Source organism: Elaeis guineensis, chromosome 5, assembly GCF_000442705.2.
Source record: "Elaeis guineensis isolate ETL-2024a chromosome 5, EG11, whole genome shotgun sequence".
Classification (NCBI taxonomy): domain Eukaryota; kingdom Viridiplantae; phylum Streptophyta; class Magnoliopsida; order Arecales; family Arecaceae; genus Elaeis; species Elaeis guineensis.
The window spans coordinates 7,671,933-7,696,692 of record NC_025997.2 but is presented as its reverse complement, the minus strand read 5'-3'; the positions used below and the strand labels follow the sequence as shown (position 1 = coordinate 7,696,692).

The window sequence follows — 24,760 nt, the reverse complement described above, 5'->3', positions numbered from 1 at the left end:
AAAATCCAGTAACGAGATAAAGGTTTTGGAAATCTACTTCTAATATCAGCAAACAAATTAGAAAATGAAGCGAGTATAAAATTTAATACTATAAATATTAGAATTAGAAATGACATGCCAGAAAATGAGGTGTATAAAATTCATTGTTATATGAATGAATTTTGTGTACTTGTGCAAGTAGCTAGTGATATCATTCCCAAGGTACCATGAACTTGGCTTAGTCCAAATCCTCCTATCATCGATATAATTGCATAGGTGTTTTACCTAAAAGACTCCTTCAGTTACATAAGCAAAACAAAAAACAAAAAACAAAAAAAAAGATAATAAAGGTTTATTTGAGAGAAGGAAACATGGAGAGATAATACTAACCACGTAAAGGTCTACCAATGCTAGCAGCTCACAAAAGCCTTTAAACAGTATATATTTTTTATTGAAAAATAAAATCTAAATAAAATTGAAATGGCTGATACCTCAAAATGTAAGTTTTAAAATATAAATTAATGCAAAACAAAATTTGAATTTTAAATTGGAGTATGAGTTTTAACATATGAATTAATTTGAAATTTAATTAAAAATAACAATTTGGGATGCAGGCAAAAAAGATAACTACGCCTATGTCATGCATAATATGACATGACATGAGCACGCCAGTATGTATTATTTTGGCCCAAAACTCACAAAACACTACTAGGTCTTGAATCATTGGATCTCATCAAGTGCAGGGTTGTTTGCGTTAAAATATCTATGATGGGATTATTCAAAACCATAAAATCTTAGAATCTAGCTAAACCTTATCCAAAATTATAACAAAATAAATGTCTAGAAAATTAAAATATTCCACTACAGAGTTCATGCATTCATTTGCTACTAGTCACAACATCTTCCTAATGGGGGCAAAATGACAGGCAACTCTTACACTTAATAACATTGAAAAGAAATAAAATCAAAAACCATGTAACAAAAATAAGATACAGACGTAGCAATGATGATATGTACGAAAATAGAATTTGCATATCAGTGATGGAAGAAGTGGGAAATAACGCATCTCAAATGTCATGGAAAATATAATGATTCAACACAACCACCTTACACTATGCAGAAAAGAAAAAAAAGAGATTATATACCTACTTCTCTCAAGTTTGCCATGGTCACATACTGAGATTCCATGAAGAGATTCACATGAGTATCAAAAAAATCATGTCACTCTTCATAATAAATCAAATTCTGCTTCTGTTTCTTCTTTAACCAAGATGAATCATACATGCCCAATATTAGTTTTGTGCATGTGGCATGCGTCCTCATTAGAGGTACAAATCTTCAAATCAAGATTTAAAACATTGATTACTATAATAACTGCTCGTCATATCATAAATTCATCATATATATTTAAACATAATCATTATTTTATTATGTTATTATTTTATTTTCGAGAAAAAGGGCCCAAGCACTTAACAAAATACATCCAATAGCATCTGCCCTTGTATGATACAAGAGTTTCTACAGATATATCCAACTTTTATTCTCTAACAAAGGCCACCCGGAATCTGTATTTTATTGAATAATTTTTTTTTTTTTATATTTCAATTTTTATACCAGCATTTTTTTTGGGGGGTTATCCAATAATATTACAATGGTTAAAAACGCTGTCGTAAATTTCCGCACGTAACGCGGGCCCTGAACCTCGTGACGGTGAACAATGGTGTCGGAGGTGGTCCGTTATTTTCAGATATCGGCGGTATTTGAAACTCGCCACCAGACAAAGAGGTTCGCTAAAGGTCGGCCCGTCAAGAAGCACGCTAACCCTCTCCACTGTCTTCAGCTCTCTCGCGATGGTAGCGATGCTTTCCGGCGACATTCCTCCGAACCAGACGATCTACATCAAAAATCTCAACGAGAAGGTCAAGAAAGAAGGTGAAATCGGTCAATCCTTCTCCAATTTCCGTTCTGATACATCTTTCTCCGAAGTTTTTGATTGCTCATCCGTTCTTGGAGTCGAAATTTAGGGTTTTTTTCCCTCTTAGACGAGTAGGAATCGTATTGGTAACTTTTTCTTGGACAATTTTCTTTTCTTTGTTCCGTCGTCGAGTATTAGGGTTTCTTTCTCTTGGTCATGGCTGTTTATTAGAGATTTGGTTCTTTTCGTATTTTTACTCGGGTACAGATAATCTAGAGGGAAAACGTAAAACGTTGATGTTGTGGACTTTTCAGAAAACATGCGGAATACTTATATGAACTTTAAACTAGTAAGAAGATTTGGAGTTTGTTCTTAAATTTCTAGAAAAAGGAGATGACATAAATCTGGATGAAGTCCCAAAATTTATCGATGCTCAGGTTGCACTCCTACAGGAGCCCCCACTTGTTCCATTTTTTGCTGTTTTTTGCATGTCAGGGTATGTGAAAAAGGACATGTTTTTCCCAGTTTACGAACTGATCTTCTACAGTCTGTGCTAGTTTTAGGCGATTGAACTGGAAATTAATATAATATGGTTTTATGTTCTTCTTCAATCAAATTTGTGGCATCTACTATCACATTTTGTGAGTTTATTTGTGGAGATCTTGTCAATTAAAGTGCACTCTAATCCATAACAAAATCTGCATCTCTGTGCATGATTAATAGCCTCAGCTCCACAAGGGCGATCATTGGTCGTAGTCTCCACAGCTTTTGAATTGAAATATCCATAACTTTCGGTCATAATATAGTTTCCGGATAATTATTACTCATTGTCTCAAAGGATTGAAGGAGAAATGGATCAAGTACTTCGAACAAAGTTTTTTCTTCTAGCGTAATACATATGTACATGCAAGCGGTTCTTATTTTTGGCAATGCTATCATTATTTAAAGGCCGGAGCTCAAAACTATAGGGTAATAATTTGTTGTTGAAGGATCCAAGTAATATAGAAAATAACAAGGAAACATATATATTTTGTTTAAAAGAAAAGTACTTTTTAACCCTTTCAAGTTTCTGCTAGAAACTTTTAGCCCCCAAAACATTAAAAAATGCCAATTAGCCCCCAAAAGTTATTTTTATTGTGTTAATCTGGTCCAGCCATCCACCTTTGTTAGGAAATGCTATAACGTGACTATGATGTGATAACTAACCAACCCGAATATTCCCAAATATCACTGCCTGATGTTCCCAAAAAACCCTTTCTGTTCATCTACAGTTGACTTACCTCCTTGGTTGGCAATGGTGCCTGCCTCTCGACCTAAGCTGCCGGGGGAGGTGAAGCCTCTTGCAGACCATCCATTCTCGCTATCCCATCTACCCCATTCCCCTAAAGCCCATCCTAAATGACTCCAGAAACAAGAAACCAACTACCAAAACTTAACCTTTATACTGCCACAGTCGAAAGCACCACTAAAAATCTCTCCCCATTACCCAAAAATGCCATCTTTCTCGCAATGCCACTTCCCTCACCAAAACCACTAGGAAGAAAGCTTCAAACCCCAAAACCACTCCCCTCAAGCATGATGTAGATGAAGTCAGCCCCATGGAAGGAGATGTTAAAGCTGATCGACAGGACCATCGGCGCAAGTGTTGGTGTGGCCTAGGAACCACACCTCCTAGTCCTTGCTATCATACGTCTTGGCCCTTTTCTGTGCAAACTCAAATAGATCATGGGAATCGGGAACCCAATTCCTTACAACGGACCTAGATCTCAAGGGATTGTGGATGAGGATGACCTTGAAGCCATAAGTGAGGTAGGAGTAGAATTTGGCAATAAGGGGGGAGATGTGAGGGAAACAGAGGCAGAGGTTGTCAAGGCTAGGTTTAAGGTTAAAGTTTCTTAGTAGATGAACTAAGGTTTTTTGACGGCAGAGAGGATAGGGATTAATGTGTACGGAAGCAGGAGGAACTGTGGTTACCAAAAACAAGGAGAAAGGATGGTGGTGACAAGGGGAAGTAGATTCATGTTAGGAGGTGGAGGTGACACATGCCAACCATGCTTAATGGAGGAAAAAGAAGATGAAGAGGGGGAGAAGTGAAGGACCATGTTCATAACTTCAATTCCAAGGCCTCCGTCTCTTCGGTTGCTGCTAGCACTTCAATCATGGGTGGGATGGTGAGGGTCTAGTAATCCACCTATTTAAAGGTTTCTTGTAGGTATCCATGAAATAAAAGGGCATTTAGTCTTTTGCAACTGTATGTTAGCTGTGTTGAGGAGCAGATAATGGGTTGGACCACATTGCTATGGTAAATTTACTTGGTGGTGTTAATTAAAACTTTTAAAGTTTTGGGGGTTGTGAGGGGTCAAATTGTATTTTCCCTTAGTTTAGCCTTGGGTTCAAATAGCATTAACTTGAGAGTTGAGGCAGCATCTGCCACTTCTGGTAGCAATCTCTCATCATTGCCTATTCCACTACAATTATTAGAAGTGAAGTGATATGCCGCTGCTAAACTGTGGACTGATGCATCAATATCTATTGGGTTTAGAGAAGCACTTTTGGTATATAGCCTTGGAATAGATGCTGCTATTTGAAAATAGAATTGTTAGTGCATAGAGAAAAGGCTCTTCATAATTGTTGGGTGTCTTCTTGCTCATTTGGTATGTGCCTGGGCGAAATGTCTTATCACTACTAGTAGATGCAATATAATTAACTACATTTTGTTATCAGTTGGAAATAAGTGGATAGAGAATGCTTGTTTTTACATTTATAGTTGTGGATGAAAATGTGGACTCTGGTACTGCTAATATTATATGAACTTCTTCTGTTGTTACCTAGACAAAAGCTTCCTTAAATTAGATGCCTGGTCGTGAATATCCTTAAAGTTAGCGCAATAATATTATAAATGCTTATTATTATTGCTTAACGGTTTCACATACTCTTTCTTTTGATTTATGTTGCAGAGCTGAAGCGATCTCTTTATGCATTATTCTCTCAATATGGGAGGATTTTGGATTTGGTGGCCCTGAAAACACCCAAACTTCGAGGCCAGGCATGGGTAGTCTTTACTGAAGTTACAGCTGCTAGTAATGCTGTACGCCAAATGCAAAACTTTCCATTCTATGATAAGCCAATGGTGAGTTTTATCAAAGTGGCAGTCTATGTTGTGAATTTCTGGTTTCTGGTATCTCCTTATTCACATGTTACAAACAAAGAACAATGTGTTGCTTTCTCTTTTTTTGTTAATTTCTTTTATTTCGATGGCGGTGCTGATTTTAAATTTGGTAATCTGAATATGATATGAGACTCCTATTAAGCATGCAACCTAGTTATATGGAAATACTAAATGCATTAATTAAATTATAAATCAGTTGATACATATTTATCTTATTGCTTCGTGCAGAGGATACAATATGCTAAAACAAAATCAGATTGTGTTGCAAAAGAAGATGGAACATATGTTCCAAGAGAGAAAAAGAAGAAACAAGAAGAGAAAGGTATGCAGATGTTGTGGGTTTCTTAATAAATTCTATCTTTCTCAAATTTCCATTCATGGGCTATTCTGAGTTCTAGGGTAACTATTTTATTTTTGTGTTTATTGAATAACGTATTAACTATGTACTCACATGGTATGGTTCTTCTGAATATTTCATAAATTAAGACAGACATGCACATATTAACATGTATTAATGATTTTATCTTTTGTAGCATTAATCTTAGTATGCTAGCTGGGATGATTCCATAACAATGATGTCAAACATGTTTTCAGAATCTTGCATCATGGTGCTTTCTCTCCTTATATTGTGTCACTATGCCTGCTATTGTGAGGGATTGTGCTTTCATTTGGCTCATAAGTGTCTGAGAACTCAATGTTGCATAAGCTTAAACTATGTACTCAATAAGGTTGGTAGGTGGGCAGGTGGGTCAGGTCAACTCAAATCTGACTTATATGTAACCCAATCTAGATCCAACCATACTTGGATTCTGGACAGATGAGCAACACATGTGTCCCATGCTTAAGACCTCTCCTCCCTTGGGGTGGGGTGTCTACCTCTCAACATTGGGCCCGACACTATCAGATCTGATTTGACCTGACAAAAATTAGTCCAAAAATCTGATTTTAGCCCTATAGACTTTGATCTGATGTGAACCAGACTTTCCAAGTCCCGGGCTGGATCTAGATTTTAAGCCTGAAGCCAATTTAGGTCAGATCTGGGTCATGCATGGTGGCCTGATTCAATCAATCTTCAGCCTTAGAGGAGTAAAGACAGGTCTCCTTTCTCATCCATTGCCGAGTGTATCACTTGGCAATTTTTTTTTCTTTTTTTTTCTTAAATAATTTTTTGAAGATATCTGTTTGTTCTTCAGTTTATGTACATGAGTTCCATATGCACCACTTATTTTTTAAAACCATTTTATCGCAGCTGCTGAGAAAAAGCGTCGGGCTGAGGAGGCACAGCAATCTGGTTCTGCTTCTAGTGGTCACGGTGCTCAAACTAATGGGGGGATTCCTGTTAAGTATCTTGCTGCTATAGCATGTTGTAAATTAAATCATGTTTTCTATGGCAAATATCATTCATCTTCAATTTATTAATCAATACATTTGACTCTACTACCTGCATACCGTTGGATGAAAGGAATATAAAGCATGATTTAGGGTAAAGTATATTATACCTTTAGTGTCGACAAATGACATATAGGAGTTTATTGGCTTAAAGTTTTTTTATTTGTCTTATTCTTTTGATAGCTCTCTGTCCATTGATCTGGAGTAAATGGCAATGGATTAATTGGTCATAATGAGTTGGACCAAAGAAATAGGTTTCTCCTATATTTTTTTGTGCACTCGATCTTGTGTCAACATTGGACATGACAGTGAGCTGTTGGATTCTTCAGTGATTTAGACAGATGTCCCTAAAAGGTTGTTGATATTGTAAATGTGTGTGTAGTGCATGTTTGCTTGCATGCTCTTCTATAAAATGTCACAATCATCATATTTTATCTTATCAAACTTCACCAGAGACCAAATCCTTGGCTTATTATTTATGCAGTTCTGGTCTGAAGTCTCAACAAGTGTGATACGATAATAGTGCCATATGCTTTAAATCTTTGACTTGAATTTTTAAGCAGTATAACTGGGATAACAAGGATCCTGTCTTGCAAACAAGACTAGTAAGAGAAAAGGTTAAGAAACACTCGCACTTGCTGCGAGTCACTTTTGTGCAACATCCCCTTTTTTGAATGTGTAACGATTTCAGCAACACTATTTTAAGGTCACTAATGTCTGTACTTTTTAATTTCTTAATACTCTTATTCAGTTCTTGATGCTTGAGTTAAATCTTCAGCATGCCCATCACTGTGCAAAGATCTTGCTCTAGCCACTGGACCATTTTCATGCAATTCTTGTGGTTGCTTTCACCCATTTCTCCTAGTTGTCACATGTCAAGCTGCAACTTTTCCTTCTCAGTGACCATCTCAAGTTACCCTGTGCCACGATCTTGCTTCCAAGGTTATCATTGTTTCTTGTTTCCTTCAACCAACTCATGCATGATTCTCCATCGCTCTAGGACGTCCGACTCAACCTCTCACACAACCGCTTCTGATGCTAAAGATTGAAGGTTGCGTGATCTATGTTTAAGATTTTTATCTTAAAAGAGCATTTTATTCCAACCTTAGATTAAGCTTTTTCCTTTTTTTCTTTTTGTCATTTCATTTTGTTCCAAAGTGTTCTAGCTGAAACAAGTTGAGAAAAAGAAATCTTAGAGACTACAATTTAATGCATGGAATTGGTATTCATTTAAAAAATATTAGAACATAATTAAGAACTTGATAGAAAAAAATTGAAGGCATATTCCAGCTTGATTTATGATGGCTTTGTATATTTCACACATTAAGTGTATTCTGAATTTTGGTAGTTGGAGTTATTTTAAGGTAAGAAATGCTGGGTCACAAAATTCACATTAAATTATGAGATAGAATTACAAAGCAGCTCATGGTGCAATAACTTTGAATTGCATATGGTTGTGACAAGTATCGATGAGGTTAACATCGGTACCACATTCATAATCTTGGGTTTCTAGTGTACTTTTGGACATTTAAAGTAGTTTGCTCCAAACTCATATTCTGTGGGAGAAAACCAGTCAATGTTCATCTAAAGAGCTGAAATGGGGATGAAAAACAGTGTACGTGTTTTAACTTTCTGTTAAGTTTAGATTGCGATCACAATCATAATCAACTAGCTTTCTCCCAACTATTTGGGGTGGGCTATATGGATCCTTATTCGCAAAAATTTGGATCTATTTCATAGTTTTTGATACATCTTTATGATTGCTTGTCAACCTGACGTAAACTCTCCCCCTTTCTCATCCATATTTGGGACTGGCAATGGCGTTGTTAGTTTAGATTGGGATAAAAAGGAAAAAGGAAAAGGAAAAAGCTTTGGGATGATACACTTCATTGTGGTCAACTTTTGGATTATGAGATGGTTTGTCTGAACTTCTACACTCTTTTTTATGGATGAGGCAACCTTGTAAATTACACTCCATGCAAGATACTAGGGTTGCTTTGCTTTTTCAAGGCCTGAATTTGGTCCTGGATCAAATCAAATGCAAAGCTTTCTTGAAAAGTTGATTGCGTGAAATACTACTGAGGGGAGCATATATTTCCAAAGCTTCTGATCACTAAGTGCATGGGACTTGTGGCATTGATTAAATGGTTTTGAGAAATAGCAATTTTTGTATATACCATGTCATAGAAAACAATTCATCTAGTCTTGTAGGTTTTCCCAAGAATCCTCCCATTATCTTGCAATTCCTTCGGTACTCCAAAACCCTCCTTAATCATTTTGTTAACCTGACAAATCTGTATCATCTCTCTTTAATTTCCCTTGTTTTCTTTCTCCTGCCTTTAGTCATGCCTCATGTCATGTGCTTTGCACTCATGAACCATATCAAACCTGATGCTTATGGCTGATTTGTCATTTTGTTTTTTTGCTTTATATTGAAACTGCTTTAAGCATATTGGCATATGTTGCCATCTTGAGGGAACCTATATGTTTTGATGATAGGATAATGCATACTGATTAGCCATCCGATAGTGGACAATGGGCATAAATTCTGTAGGTTTAGTTTGACATGTCAAAGTATCAGATTATCTTGTTAATGATGCCGGATTGGTTCAGCTTATGTTTTCAAGTTCATTTGTATCCCTGTTCAGCTTTTTCAATTTCTTAACAGTAGTTGAAATCTGCACAGGCTCAAGCCTATTCAACTTATGTTTTGAATTTCATTTAAATCCGCTTTAAGCTTCTTCAATTTCTTAAATAGTCTTTGCTTTTAAAATCTGTGCAGGGTCAAGCCTCCCGCCAAGGAAAGGCAACTTCGCAGGAGCCTGCTGCTGCTCCCAACAACATCCTTTTCATCCAAAACTTGCCTCATGAAACGACAAGCATGATGCTGCAAATCCTTTTCCAACAGTACCCTGGCTTCCGGGAAGTCCGGATGATTGAAGCAAAGCCAGGCATCGCCTTTGTAGAGTTTGGGGATGATATGCAGGCTTCCATTGCCATGCAGGCTCTTCAAGGGTTCAAGATCACCCCCCAAAACCCAATGGTGATTACCTATGCAAAGAAGTGATAACATTCCGTTGGGATTATCTAGTATGCTAGAAAATTTGAGTGTAAAACTTAAGCGCATACTTCTATGGAAATGAAGGAACCAAAGATTGGAAGCTATCCACCATTTTGTACTAGTAGAATTGCTCCACCTTCTTGCGTCTACGGTGATGTGGTTTGCTCTACTAAGAGGTTTTGCTGATTTATTCTGGATTTTACTCATATTGTTTTTTTATGTTTAACATCAAATATGACACACCACTTATGTGGCGGCCGCATCAGGGGATTGTTTCCTTTTCCATCTCTGCTTGACTACCTTCACCAGTTAGCTCATACAGTTTTGACCCCACTCGATCCAGCCAAAACCTGTTGGCACAGGTTGTGGTTCAGATTCTTTAGCAGCCTAGGCCCCCAGACCGGTTTTGATTGATGCCTAGACATGCTCCCATTGCAATGGTTTTAATTGGTTATTTTATTTTACCTATATGTATATAGGTTGGGGTGCATGTAATGGGTACTGGTACTTTTTATTTTTATTTTTATTTTATATTTTTTTGGTAGAATTTGGTACTTTTTATTTTACCTATATAGCATCCGCAGTAGGCCGCAGCACAGTAGCGGTTTGGCACTACCATAATAAAAGAACAGAAAAGAGAGAAACGTTATTTATTTTTATAGGTGGATTCATGCAATGGTATTGGTAAATATGCAACACTACTTTTTGGTTATTTTATTTTACCAATATAGCATTCTTGCACAGCCAGGTATCGGTTAAAAATTTGGGCGACGGTTTCGCACGACCATGCAGGTATCGGGGAAACGAAACGAAAAAAAAAAAAAAAAAAAAAAAAAAAAAAAAAAAAAAAAAAGCTAATTCTGAAACAACCTGTCATACGATTGGATTACCGGACACATTAACACGCTGAATTTCTGGGTGTCGACTATTTTATGATGCTGGTTTATCGTCTCTCATCAAATTCTCCATTTTTATGCGGCTGTTCATCTTTCTCCAACGGTTCGGAGCTATGTGTGGTTTTTCAGTTTATTTTCCTTGATATGATATGTGAGGAAGTGAGTGCAATAAAGATCATATCAGGCTCATGTGGTAAAGGAAGTGCATTTGCTATTTGTGGCAAGCAAATCTCCATGCTTTCCTATGACATGTCCACAATTTAAAGTGGCTTGATGATTTTATAATTGATAATGGATATTGTTTAGTTCTCCACCCCCAAAAAAAGATATTGATTAATAAATAAATTAACTTATACGGAAAAATTTATAAAAGTTAATAAAATCTTCTTGGCATCATATGACCAGTTTAGTCATTATGGAAGTCTCTACCTCATATGATAAGTTAATTAAAAAAATAATAATATAACATCAATCAATATTTGTTATTTGGTCATAGTTATAACTATCTCTATAGAAACCTCGAGCATTATATCATGATCACAATCATAACCAAAAAACTTAACTAGTTATGTGCGATCCACGGGTCTCTCATCATCAAATGTTTACATCATTGATATTATTTTTTCATTTTTTTCTACTAAAAGTTTTCTTCCTCATTCTTCTCTTTTAGCTTCAGTCCAGGTTCTTCAAACTCCACATTCTTCTCCTTTGCTTCTTTACTTTCTAAAAAAACTATAAAATGACATGCTTGTGCCATCTAAATTCTCCAACACTTTTTCCTTACATTTTCCAATTTATATGCTTTTTTTAGTGCTAAAACCTAAACCTATGATTTATCTAATTATTGGATGAACATGCAAATAAGAATTCATGGTATCAATCCTAAATAATGAAGAAAAAGCTTGATGGATATGATTATAATTTTCTAGTTTCATGCCAAAGTACTATGTTCTTACCTCTATGATCATATAAATATGCACACGGTTTACATAAACAAAGACAATTTGATTGTCAACCTTCCAAACTTGGTTAGTAATAATATTAAAAAGCGGTCCAAGAACCAGCAACCATTTTATCCTCGTTCAGCAACTTGCTGACCTAATAAGGCAATGAGCACTAGTGTTTTGATTTATGTTAAACTCTGACTTCCTCATCTAAGGATCCCCTCTGGGAAAGTTAACGCGTTCATGGATCGACGGAACAGCGGTAATCGCACGCAGGAGTACTCCTATCTCAGCACGGGATCAAGGACACGGATCTTGGTCCTCCCCGATCTCAATCAGATGGCTATTACAAAACGATCCCACCACTAGCAACCAATAGCGTAAGGTCCCGGCCCATCAAAGTTCCCGTCCTCCGCACTTTATATAAGCTTCTCTCACCGCCTCCTTTCTTCCGTATTCTTGGGCGCCTTCGCCTCCAAGTACTCCGAATCCGATCCCAAGTCCCTCACCGCTGTCCTAATTCTAAACTAGCACCTCTACTGTTTCCATAATTGCGTCCAGCTCCCTCTCCACTCCGCCTCGGTCTCTTCTCTTTATGGGCAAACGGCTCCCCTCGGCGAAGAGCCTCGAGGAGTTCGCCCGTGTCGCCACCGAGAGGATTAGGAGGGGGAAGCACCGGAAGCCCGCCCTCAGATCGCTGGCTTCGAGCAAGGAGGCCGCTTCTGTCGCCCGGGCGACCGCCGAGGGTCCGCGCCCGGCGGCGCACAGCATGGAGAACGGGGAGCGGGAGGAGCGCCGCGTTCCCTTGTCGGAGGTGGTGTCAGACTGCGTGAGGCGGTGGTTCCAGGACGCGCTCAGGGAGGCGAAGAACGGGGACGCGGCGATGCAGGTGCTGGTGGGCCAGATGTACCACAGCGGCTACGGCTGTCCGCGGAACGAACAGAAGGTGATATCCTTTTGGCGATTTCTTGTTTCCCTTGGTGGGCGTAGTTGTTTTATTCGGATTTTGGTTTCTTGGGTTTCTGGAGATGTGAATTTGGTGATTTCATGGGCTTCTTGACCATTGTTCTTGTCTTTTCGGTAGAACTTTGTGGTTTCGAAGATTTTGATAATTAGGGTTTATGTCGGGGACAGCGGATGGTTTGTAGAGTTCTATCGCTGGTGATATCGTCTTTTGGTCTGTTTCTAGTGGTTTTAACCATGTTGGTTTGAAGATAGACTTTCAGCATCTGAGACCCAGCAGAAAGAGGATTTTTTTTTTTTTTTAATCAGTTTAGGCTTTTATAAAGAGGATTTATGTGAAGTTTTTTGTTTTTGTTTTTTTGTTTTTCCCGGGAACCTAACGTTCCTGATATCTGCCTTTGCTATGGTGTGAGTTTGATTGCAATAATAATCTGATTAGGGAAGAAAGTGTTCACTTTGGTAATCTTTCTTCTTTCTCATGCAATTCTACTTTCATCCTTCTCTCTCGGAAGTTTAAACGATGTCTATTCCAAAGTCGAAACATTACTCTTCAGCTATTAACATTCTTTTGAAAATTCTTCTTAGTCCCCCATTAATTCATCCATCAAAGGTATCATTGTACTGAAAAATATGCCTTACAGTTTGGTCTCTCTTTCTTACAGATGTGGAAGTCCTACCCTCGCCTTTGACACATACCTTACATTACCTGCTTTTATAATCATGTTTGAATGCATCGTTAAAACTTATCCATGCTCCAAGCGTCAAACTGCACGTCGTCCAAATTTGAAATGAAATAAAAATTTGCTTCATGTTGAGGTGCATCTATTTTTCATTGCCCTAGCCGTATCTGATTCAGTGTGGTTGAATTGTTCATGGTTGCTCTAATCATACACCAGCAATAATTTCTTTTATTATTGATTGGTTGATGATACACTCATTTTTTTTTGATTTGCTGGATTCCTCTTTTCACTAAGGAGTTGGATCTTCATTCGGTTTTCAGGGAAAAGCTTGGATCGCAAAAGCATCAAAGTATCGATCGACTGTTTGGAAGGTTAGCGACAAGCATCCAGGTAGTCACTATTTTTAGAATAATTATATTTTTATCTTGGATTTCCATGAAGCTGCTGTAAAACTTCATATGAGATTAAAGAAAAGTCTTACCAATTTCGTTGGCTGAAATATTTATTTTCATCAAAGTTTTCAAAGTTTCCTTGCTGTTTTAAAATTTATTGTGGTCTTACCAGTACAAGTTCTTCAGGCTATAATGCTAGTGACTCGGATTCCGATGAGGTGAAGGATGATGTCAATTGATGAACACAGGCAATTTGACTCTACGACAAATATGAGAGAGTGAGTTTTAATAGTCTACCACATCTGTCATACTCAGATATAGAGGTTTCCAATCTGTTGCATTTGGTTTAGTTTATGTCTGAAGGTCCACAACCATTCTGTTTTCTCAGTCCTTTTTTTATTTATTTTTCTTTTTTTTTTGAGGGTGACTTATCGACCTTTCATCTATTCAAGCTAGAAAACAAGCTGTATATTGGTGTTTCAGAAAAAAATGTCTTGTTTCATATGAAGCTTTTAAATTTTGAGAGAGCCTTTTTTCTTAACTTAGTTTTCTGATTTTGTTTCACATTGTTTAACTTCTAGTAGCCATGTATTTATGTGGTGAATTATTGTAATGTATGTAGAGTTAATTTTCTGAATGTCTGGAGGTTTTTTCATTATTTATTAAAACCAATAATCGAGGAATGCAATAAGTATTCAATGTGGCTTTTGAGGTGTGAAGTTGTCATGATGCTTTCTTTGGGAGTTAATAATGAAAAATGTGACTTAATGCTTTAATGTCTTGTACTATGTAAATAAATATTTATCTGTACCACTATGGAAAATGAGAATTTTGAATTTCTGCACATTCCTCTCGAGATTCATTGTGCCAGCTTTTCAGATGAAATGTCCTTAGAATTCTGCATATTACTACTCTCTCTTCAATTGTATTTTTGCTAGAATGGAGATTTTGCCAATCAATAAGTAGCATATCATTGAAGGGTTAATTATCAGCATATTGGTCCTTTATCGACCATATTGGATCGAATTGTAAGGTATTAGTATGGTTTATTATCCCCACTGATACCATGCCGATACATTTTTTTTCACCACTATGTTATTGATCCAACTCCAAGAGGTGTACCATGTTGGTACCCATACCATACTGGTCCACACGATACCTGTAATAGTTTGGGTTCTGATTTTGGTACTTTAACAGTTCCCAACTCTCTTTTTTCTATTTTTCCCCTTTCTTATTTCTAATCACTTGATTCAATAATCTCTCTACGATTCAATTACACCATTTAAGATTAAATTAAATTAACATTTAAGTTCTAAATTTTGATTTCAAGAATTTTTGAAATTAAAATATTCCATCTGAATATGGTTATGTTTCCCATTTAGGTATCTCTCTCTTTATGTGGCTCAAAAAAAAAACATGTTTATACAATAATATTTCTTAATAATATTTTTTGTAACTTGTATAATATATGTCTCCTGAAATTTAATGTTCATATTTTTCAAATTTAATGTTCATATTTTTCAAATTTAATGTTCATATTTTTCTTCAACATGTATTGCGGCACATGGGCTGCTACTCTAACCAAAGATGGTTCGGAAGAAACATAGAAGAGATAAATGCTGCTTTGACTCAATGGAGGAGATCATTTAGAGGATAAAATGGCATCAGTATCTTCAATTTGTTTATTTCTAATGGATTAGCATTCTTTGTCAATTTGCTATAGAATATGGAATATCCTCTCTCTCTTCTCTTTCAAAGATGTTTCTCGGCTAAGAGAAAAAAGGACAGTCCAGTGCATGAGGCTCCCGCCACTCTGGGATTTAGGGTGGGTTAGATGTACACAACCTTACCCTCATGTGTGAAGAGGCTATCTCCAGGTTTCGAACCTATGACACCTAAGTCGCAATGGAGCAATGCTATCATTGCATCAAGGCTTACCTTGTTTCTAAGCTTAATGATTGCGGTAAACCTCAATTACAACATTGTCTTTTAAACTTGATTAGTATTAGGGAGGTTTTGTTAGATATGTCTCTTAGCTTAATATGTTTTGCTATCTTGAGGGACCTCTATGTTTTCAAAACTTAGAATGAAATATACACATTTTATGTGAAGATGGGTTATTGTAGGTTACATTAATCATAGTAATATTGTGGAAATAGATTGAAGTTGCTGCTAATGGGGATTCAATAGGAAATATTTGAGGAAATTGGAGTAATTCCCTTAAGAGGATGGTACATGAATAATTTTCCATGTCTGCGGGTCCAAATAATCACGCCGATCATCCTATAGAGATAAATGAAATGCCTCATGGTTGTGATACTATTCCCATCTATCGCACTCATTCTTAAATGAAATGCCTCTATGAGTGGCCTATCCCTTAAACTATAGGCTGCCTTTTGTTCGGTCGTTCCCTAAATTTTAGTGGACCCATGTCAATGATTAGAGCCATCACATATCTAGTTGGCGGTGTTTAAAAGAGGTTAGTAGCATCTAATCATGCAACCATGTAGCCCTTCCATAAATAGGAAGGGTTAAATTTGGTTTGGTTAATATTTTACTAACACCAGTGCTTCAATCTTTGTTTATTTCTTTTCTAGAGAGATTCTTTGATGGTCTTCATCACTAAATTAATTTCTCATCTAGGCAAAATAAGAACAAACTTTTTTGCCAGGCCATTCATGATTATCCTCTCGCTACATATTTTTGTAAAGGTCTTGTATCTTCTAAACCTTTTTAATTTCTAATATAATCTCTAGTAGTGCATGGGAAAATAGGAAAGAACTAATTCAGTCAAGCCTTTGCTAGTTTCCTTATCCCAATAGTATGGAAGTGATCTTATTCAGTTAATACTTAGATCGTTTATAAAGGAAAAAAATTTTTGGCGAACTTCTTAGTGCACAGAAAGGATTATTGGACCCACTTGCTGGGTTGGTAGCTTGCTGTTCAATCATTCATATCCTTTTCATCAATTCTTGTAAGGCTGATGAGTGCTTTTGTGCCATGTCATAGGATGAACTTTGTGGAAACAAAATGAGCACTTCCTATCATTCTTTATGAACTCGGTCAAGTAGGAGTCTTTTTGATATGGATTTAAAATCATCTGAATGGGACGATGGCATTAGTATTACAACCACCCAGGACCTTATCCAAAAAAGCTTGCTGGAAAGTATTATTTGAGTTTCTTGGTCTTGTATAAGTACACAAGATCTACTCAATACATAGTCGATGTGAGACTAAACATATGCCTGTATGGATCCTTACATATTCTCCTTGTTTAAGTCCTAGCATCCTTGCTAGGTTAAGGGTCCAAATCCATTCTAAGCTAATCATAAGCACCACATCAGCTCGTGATAAGCTCCAACAGAACGTGCTGTAGTGTCCCCTAATCCGCATAGGCCATGGGGTGGATCTGCTCTGATACTATTTTGTAACAATCCAGGATCTCATCCAAAATATACTGGTCTGTGCCAATGCATACCGATGTTACCGTACCGACTATGCCAATATGTACAAATGGCTTTTTATTCTTTTTGATGTTTTTGATTTGATAAGTACCATCAGTACTAGTACCATATCGTTTTGACAGAAAAATTGTATAGGGTTTAGTATAGTATTTAAAACCTTTCTTTTTAAGAAATTTTAAGTGTCCAAATCCAAAGAGTTATACATTGATTGGAGAATCCCAAGAAGGCTTCAAGTCAGAAATTAATATGGCCAACCCATTTATTTATCTAGGAGAATAATGTTTGACAAGTCTAAAGTTCTATTATTTCCCTTGAGTAATGCTATGGAGCCCGACCATGAGCAGCGCCCGCCTCAGAGGAAAGCTCCATGCCATATGGCATGAGGGGATTAGTGCAATTAATGGGGTTTGGACATTATATGGTGTGAAGCACCAGTCATTGTGTGAGACATGGGAATGGAGTTTTTTTTTTTTTTTTAATAAAATCAGGATTGGGTCTTGAAGCATTTTTATATCTCCTTCTAAAGAGTCCTTATCCAAACTTTCTCAAGGTTTCTGCTTAAGCCTTTTCTATCTTCTCTTCTTTTCTCCTTATATTTATTCCACCTCCGCTGTGAACTCTGCATTACCAAGCAAGGTATTTCTGTTTCAGCTGATCTAGAACTAGATATGGAGCAAGCAGCTACAAGATTCATCTTTAAAACCATTCGTCAATCAGATTTGAAGCTATTTGAGGTTTTAGCTGAGTGATAGTTCGGGATATCACAGCCCAAAATACCAAAAAATAAGAGCTAGGACAACCTTATTGTAACGAAGGCTACATTGTTCACCATGGCAGCTTTTTCTCTTTGACACTTGAGGGGGAGGCTTTGTTTTAATGAATGCAATAAGTTAGTGATCGGTGTTGTTTCCCTATAAAATATTAAATTACTTTCCCTTTTTATACAACTTAAATGTATATCACATGGAGGAATATTATATATGTGCAACATTACAAACTACATACAATGAATATCACTAACACCATGCCAAAATCATTGCAGGTAATAAATCATTAGTTGGTGAAAAGGTTGCCTTTATGATGGTTGCTTGCAGGTTCAACTGTTTATAGGAGTCTTAAAAGAAAAGCACTAGTTGGTTTTAGCAGTAGAAATCTAAAAGTTGTGGTGCTGATTTATTGCTAACTTTTTTATAATAGAGAAGACATGGAAGTAAAAAGTTTGATGCAAAGTCAAAATGAGGGTGACAGAACGAACTGTCTCAGTTGCAACACAAGCACTAACAAAATAGATAGTCTCATTCGTACAAAATTAAGGTGACAGAGAAGCAACATTGATCACTAATTTACAGGAAATTATGAATATATTGCCAAATAATCTTGGTTTCAACAAAGGCACTTACAAAATACTTACTATTAATTTAATATATGGGTGCGATTACCCTCCCTTTAAATCCATAAAATATTCTTTCTATGCAAAATGGAATTGGAGATTGTACCTCGGGTCTGTAATGGGGGGCATCGTCACTGACAATACTTTTGTGGTCTCCACAGATTGACGCTGACTGCCACATGGAGAAACTTCTACTGATGATCATATTATCAACTGTGGCTCTTGTGTAATCATCATCCGGTTGCCAATAGAAGCACTTACATTATGTAAAAAACAAAAAACGTGACCTACCACAATGGTGACCACCCAGTTAAGATATAAACCCTTTAAGTTCTTGAAAACTCATACCTTCTGTGTTGTTTGAGCTCATCAAGTGGAAAAAAAATGTTATGCATAGATGTCAAGAGATCTTTTTGAAGAATGGTGTCTCTTCCATCTTTCTTGCAGCAGGTGCAGATTATTATGACCATGATTACCACAGTGAAGATATCTTTTTTTGCCTATATGTTCATACAAGATGCATGCCCATGAAAGGCCAAACACTTGCATTCTATTCTCTGTAAGAAGCACTATCGATTATTGACAGAGTAGACATTGCCCATAGGCACTTAAATTGGCAGGCCACAATTGGTAGATCGGGCAATCACCTTTCAGTTTATCATTTCAAACTTCATTGTGCAGCATAGGTTTAAGAGGACTGCCATATGCATTGTGTGGGAGGACGAAGATCTCTAGTAAGCTATGCATGCTTTCTTTTCCCTGTAAGAAACTATCTAGCAGCAGCAGATTCATTTGTCCCATGCAGACAACTTTTCCTCATACATTATAAGAACATGAGCACAGGTGGTCTAAGTCAATAATTTTATGTTTTGCTTCAATAAATACTGTCCCCACCACTGCTCTCACTTTGAAAATAGTGAAAGTTCTTTGGTGTGGTCCATCAAGAAAAGAGAGAATATTTCACCTAAGAGCTGATTTATGGGACCCTATAGTGCCCTGCAAATTTGTTTAAAACAAATCATGCAAATATTATCCACTGCATATATTCTGAGAAAAGCTGAACCTGAACCAGCCATTGTGCCTGGTTATTATGCTTGTGAGTAAAATTTACTTTGGGTGGTATTTCCATTGCGGATAGATATTATGACAAATTCAATTGTTAGTATTGCTTTTCAATCAGCACCTCTCTTTATGGCAAAGTTCTGGTGTCTTGTTTATGTTACACAAGCGAGGGAAATTTGTATTGTTAATAAGTGCAGAGAACTGTAGAGGAATAGGTGAACGGTGCAGCTCTTCCTTTCTTTTGTATAATTGTATTGACTTGGTTATTTGGTAATTGGTAGTACCTGATTCATGTTAATTTGCTTTTGGATAATGTTTCTCGGACAAGCACTGTACTAACCATTATGGGACCTCATTGTGTGTCGATATCAATTGTTTGGCCTTGTCATGGACATGTTTACCACCAGGATCAGATCGACTTGACCTTTTGTCTTACTAATATTATACTGTTTGGTCTTCTGGCTTCGATGGAAATTTGACCATGCTATCTTTTAGTAATAAAAGAATGCAAATTTTGAAATGATGCGTGTTTTAGTAATCAAAGAATATCAAAATTTTCAACTTGGTTATCGATATATTTATCTATTTGATTTGTATTAGTCTTTGTTAATTCATTTATGCTTGTTCTTTAAGGTTTTTTTCATATCCAGTGGCAGCTGACTCTTGTATTTTGTTTGCAGTGCCTGGGTTTGTTGGCTGCAAGTGTATGCCTGTTCTGTGGCTGTAGAATTCCAGATCTGCTGTTTTTGAGTTAATCCAGTGTGTATCAGTCAGTATGCTCCCGCTACGTAAACAGAATTCTTTTACAGATCATAATCAACTTGTGCTGTTGTGATCATCTTCTGATATCCCTTTTTGGATACCGAGATGTTATACTTCATCTCATTTTTGGTGAATAAACAAACTTTTTTCTTTTAAGCTGTCAAAGTTTTTTTGTCATTGATATTCGTACGATGACCAGTTGGTAGATGTGCGCGCGCTTTCCTGTGTGATCTGGATAATTTCCATGGTTTGAGTGCAAGGAGTGACGGTGATTATGAGCTGGTACAGCATGTCAGACATCACGTTACAGGTACGAACAGGTGCAAAGTACCGGAGGGCCAATGTGACATATAAGCAGGAAAACCTCTGAATTAATCTTAAAGTGAGAAATTATTGATCCGGTTCTGACTTAACAGTGGTAATACACTAGATGAGCTTTTTATTCTCCATCATCTAGCGATCACTTCAATTGGGCATCAATTCTTTCGGAAGTGTAAACAGGCCCTTTGTGATCAACAGTTGATTGGTAAAAAATATTGTGAAAGATATGACAGGAAAGGCTTTTACTGGATTTTGTTATTGAACAACAGGACAGAGATCAGTTGAGAAGGCAGTGTTGGTATCTTAAAATGGCTGAATGCTTCAATACGTGCGTGCATGCGTGCGTGCGTGTGTCTGTATATGTATGTGTGGATACAATGCAAATGCAATCTAGATTCAAGTCATTCTTTTCTTTGTGAGGCAGGCTTATGTGACAGGTTTATGTACAACGCGAATACAATCTAGATTCAAGTCATTCTTTTCTTTTATCAGGATTCGAGTCTTAGGATGACAGGCTTCACATGCTTATATGAGCTTTGGTCGATGATGTGTGGTGGCTGGTAACTCGGTGTTACATTGTATAAAAATAGGTTATGCAAATAAAAACAATTCAAATTTGGTGATTTTGTCTTGTATGATCGCAGCATGATATTAAGATTGGAAGGTAAAATTAGATATTTTAAGGCTGGCGATGCAGTTTGTATCATAATACCGAATACCAATTGAGAAATAGAGCCTTGAACACAAGAAGGTGATGACAATTGTTACAAAGTTAAGATTTTACTATTAAATTTGTTAAGTATGACTCTGTTGAAAATTGGTGCGAAGTTAAGATTTTACTATTAAATTTGTTAAGTACGACTAGAAATTTGTCCCCTGGAGAAGATATGGAAGTTCTGTTATGGAATGAAACAAACACAATATTGCTGGAATCTAACCATAAAACAAGGTGCAGAAGTAGTACCATGACTTAGTTGGGAGTCTTTGCTCAAAATTAGACACTGTTAGTTGTTGGGAGAATGTACATTAATGAATGTAAATAAACCTCCGTTCTGCCCAAAATAACTGAAATAATTGCTTGCCAATTTTCACTGCAGTATACAGAAATAGGCCATTCTTCCAATTTTGCCTGGAGAAATAAAAATCAAAGTGCATTTCTTTTGTTAGTCCTTACTGATCATTGTCACACATTCTTCATGGACCATTATTGAAGCACAAATGTCATGGCTCTAAACTCTTTTAATGTCACACAGAGAGAAATTTTAAATACATTTTAGTTGCTCCTTTTGATGTATCTTTGATATTTCAATTCTGAAACAAAAGAATCCTTCACCCATTTCTTAATCTCACAAGCTTCATTATCTTGGTTTCCCTTATTTGCCTTATATCATCGGCTCCCAAACAATCTAAGCTTCTGTCGTCCTCAATTTAGATCCTTGCCTTCACGCTCCATTACGTCTTTCTTTTCTCCACTCCCATGGCTTCTCAGGGTGTGATGAAGCCCATAAGCCAACACGCGCAGCACGTGCCTCTTTTTCCCACTGCAATCTCACATTTTCAATCCAATATTAGTGCTGATGAATTTGGTTAGTACCGTGCAATGCAAGTTCACTAACCAACTTGAAACCAATAGACTTACCGTTGCAAGCTGCGGTCGTTGGTCGTAGGCAGCATAGTGCCATGCAAGCCCTTTCTTCAGCATCTGCTCCTGTGGAAAAAAGAGGATCACGAAGGGGAACGCAGTTAGAGCATCTAAAACACAGACCAACAGTTTATCCTACTCTTAAGTAATCTTTCTTACTTGTATGTAAGCACCATTGCAGTAGACATCTCCAACACAACGACCATATCGGTCATCTCCATACACATACACCTTTAGATGCTTTCCTTGGATCATCTTCACCAGTTCCTCCTTAGCCTCTTTCCCATATGGCATTGAGCTCTCTGGTGCATCAATTCCCCTGTTGGTTTGTCAGGTTTATAACAAGCAATGCAAATTGCTTTCTTTCAATCTCTGGCGACCAAAGTTAATGCATACCTTAGTCTGATTCGGTATTTTCGTGCCAAGGTCTCTTCGCCTTTCGGTCCGGTTATCACCCTGTAGCAAAGAACACAAAAATTCAGACTCTTGGGCAGGCTGAAAATGAACTTAGGTTGATGAATTTTCCCAGTTGGTGACCTATATCCTGCATCAGCAATTATTTTCTGAAGCTCATCAGCTTTCTTGTAGTTCTTCGCAGTGCGGGCTTTGGCCCTTTTGATTGCTGCTTCATGTACTCCTCGAGGAACATTGGCTGACTCTCTTGCATCAGCAGTGTCGACGTACACTGTTATGGTATCTCCATCCGCAACAGCTTTCGCATCCACCTATAACTACGAGGCAGCTTTGTTAGATAAATATTCAAGTGAATGTCTTCAGCTTTTTACCATAGGATTGGATACTGAAGGCTATGAGAGTCTTACAGGAAGTGTTTGCAGTTCATACTTCACTCCTTCAGGTCTAGATGATGGAATCACTGAGATTTCTGAGAGTGTGTGGGGCAGTGGAAGATCATAGTAAGTCAAGAGGCCCTGAGGAATAAAAGTTAAGAATTCAGACCATGCAAATAGATTACTTTAAGGTACAGAGATATTAATGAGATGTTTGCAAATTTAATGGTAAAAGGGGTAAAATATCTTCTACTGCTAATGATTCCCACAATATCCATATATACCTCTACATCTGCTTTCTGATGCCTCTTTAAGGTTTGGACAACCAGCCTTGTTGCTTCTTCTGGTGTTTTTGGTGGTGGCTTGGCCTCCCTCCATGCCTCCAAAAGTTTCTTATACCTATAGAGACATAAAGCCTGTTTATCAATGGAAGAAAAATAAATCTAGATCAAATATAAAAACAAGCAGTTTCTTCTCTTTGTATTATTCTAAATAATATAGTAGGCAATTGCCCCTCCAATGCTGACCTTCCTCTAGTTTAGCAAGAGTACCAAATCAGAATTGCAGCATAATTTAGCAAGAGTGGGAAAAAAGGCAATGTCTCTGAGCTTGAACAGCTGTCAAAGCTCTAGAGTACCATAACAGGCTATTCTGTGCAGTTATTTATGTTGTCTTTTATCTATATATGAGATGTCCTTTAATTGATCACAATTGAACAACAAAGAAAGGCCTTTCCACCCATACACATAAGTCATAACATGATATAAGATCAGAAATGTCCATGTTATAATAATAATAATAATAATAATAATAATCAGAAATGGTAGTACCAGTTTGCCTGTGCCTTCTTGGAGGAGACCACATGTGGGCTCAGCCCTTCTGGAACCTTGGATCAACAAATGCAAGAAGCTGGATTCAGATTACCACCCCCAAAATGTATCCAAATTGCTTAATTTTCCAGTAAGACGCTTGTAATTTTCGGGAATCAGAAAGATTGGAGTACGAGGGGCTAATGATGAGATCACATATGATTTAATACCTGAGATGTGATGTCGAAATGGAGGAGATCATGAGCGAGAGCAGAGACCCCATGGTGACCCAAAGATTGGATCTCCGGTGTGGTTGTGGGCTTGCAGCAAATCCCACGAGGAATCTAAAGAGGCTGTTTCCCATCTCTCTTCGTTCCTCCCCTCCTTTCTTTGTTTCCTTCTTCCTCCCTCTGCGTCAAACAGAGAGGAAAAGAGGCGGAATTTGTTGAGGGAGAGGTTTTGGAATCTAATCTTGTTCACGAACGGTGGGAGGAGCGGAGCCAATATTTAAAAAAAAAAAACAAAAAAAGAGAGAGAGAGAGCTGACACGTGGAGAGCTTTAATTGCCCAAGTGATGTACGTTTCTGAGAAAGCACAAAACAAACTGGAAACGGAAATTTAGTGGTGCCCGATTTGGGATTCCTGTAAGAATTAGTAAATTCGTAATGGAATTGCCGACTGCTTGCCGTTTATGGCCGGAAGTTGGGAAGTTTATATCTGCTTTGGATACTAAATTTAAATATTTGCCAAATCTTCTCTAAATATCATCATGACTTTTTGTTTTGGTGATTTTATATCACTTGCGTCACCCGCATGGAACTTGCCCGTGAGATGCTGAGATCTATTCTCAACTACATGACAAGTCAACCGTAATCGTGGATTCTGGGACACCTACTGAATTGTGGCCTTGGATGATGCATTTCTTGTTTCTTTTCTAATTCTTGTTTCTTGGGTCATGTATTGCCTTGGAACAATCTTTTTTTTATTTTACAAGATAGTGTAATCTAAGCAGCACATAATTAGGGCAACTAAATTAATGGTTTTTTAATCAAACTAGCTCTCGTAGTCGATAGTTGATTTCTTTTATGCCTATTAAATTGATAGAACTTTGGGATCCTCAATTGCCTCTTTTGC

General features: G+C 37.2%; 3 protein-coding genes across 4 annotated transcripts; 2 read left to right on the top strand and 1 right to left on the bottom strand.

Annotated features, from left to right (window-relative positions):
• Positions 1–1,729: 1,729 nt before the first annotated feature.
• Positions 1,730–9,617, top strand: LOC105044762 (U2 small nuclear ribonucleoprotein B''). The gene is made up of 5 exons (XM_010922762.4): positions 1,730–1,911; positions 4,852–5,024; positions 5,292–5,385; positions 6,313–6,401; positions 9,235–9,617. The coding sequence occupies exons 1-5, from the start codon at positions 1,830–1,832 to the stop codon at positions 9,517–9,519; spliced, it is 723 nt and encodes a 240-aa protein (XP_010921064.2). The 5' UTR covers positions 1,730–1,829; the 3' UTR covers positions 9,520–9,617.
• Positions 9,618–11,845: 2,228 nt separating this feature from the next.
• On the top strand, positions 11,846–20,222 carry LOC105044761 (uncharacterized). Of its 2 annotated transcripts, XR_003800849.2 has the most exons (5): positions 11,846–12,299; positions 13,317–13,386; positions 13,575–13,666; positions 18,404–18,551; positions 19,985–20,222. XR_003800849.2 is itself a non-coding variant. In XM_010922761.2 (4 exons), exons 1-3 carry the CDS (start codon positions 11,949–11,951, stop codon positions 13,625–13,627), a joined length of 474 nt encoding a protein of 157 aa, XP_010921063.2. In that variant the 5' UTR covers positions 11,849–11,948; the 3' UTR covers positions 13,628–13,666; positions 19,985–20,222. The 2 variants fall into 2 exon arrangements, 1 of the variants encoding a protein (XP_010921063.2); XM_010922761.2 differs by lacking the exon at positions 18,404–18,551 and having other exon boundaries at positions 11,849–12,299.
• Positions 20,223–21,510: 1,288 nt separating this feature from the next.
• Positions 21,511–24,100, bottom strand: LOC105044760 (uncharacterized 38.1 kDa protein). The gene is given in 10 exon segments (XM_010922760.4): positions 21,511–21,928; positions 22,027–22,095; positions 22,189–22,348; positions 22,426–22,485; positions 22,567–22,754; positions 22,851–22,958; positions 23,102–23,216; positions 23,648–23,703; positions 23,857–23,957; positions 23,960–24,100. Coding segments are annotated over 10 exon segments (987 nt in total). The 5' UTR covers positions 23,991–24,100; the 3' UTR covers positions 21,511–21,829.
• Between the last annotated feature and the right edge of the window lie 660 nt (positions 24,101–24,760).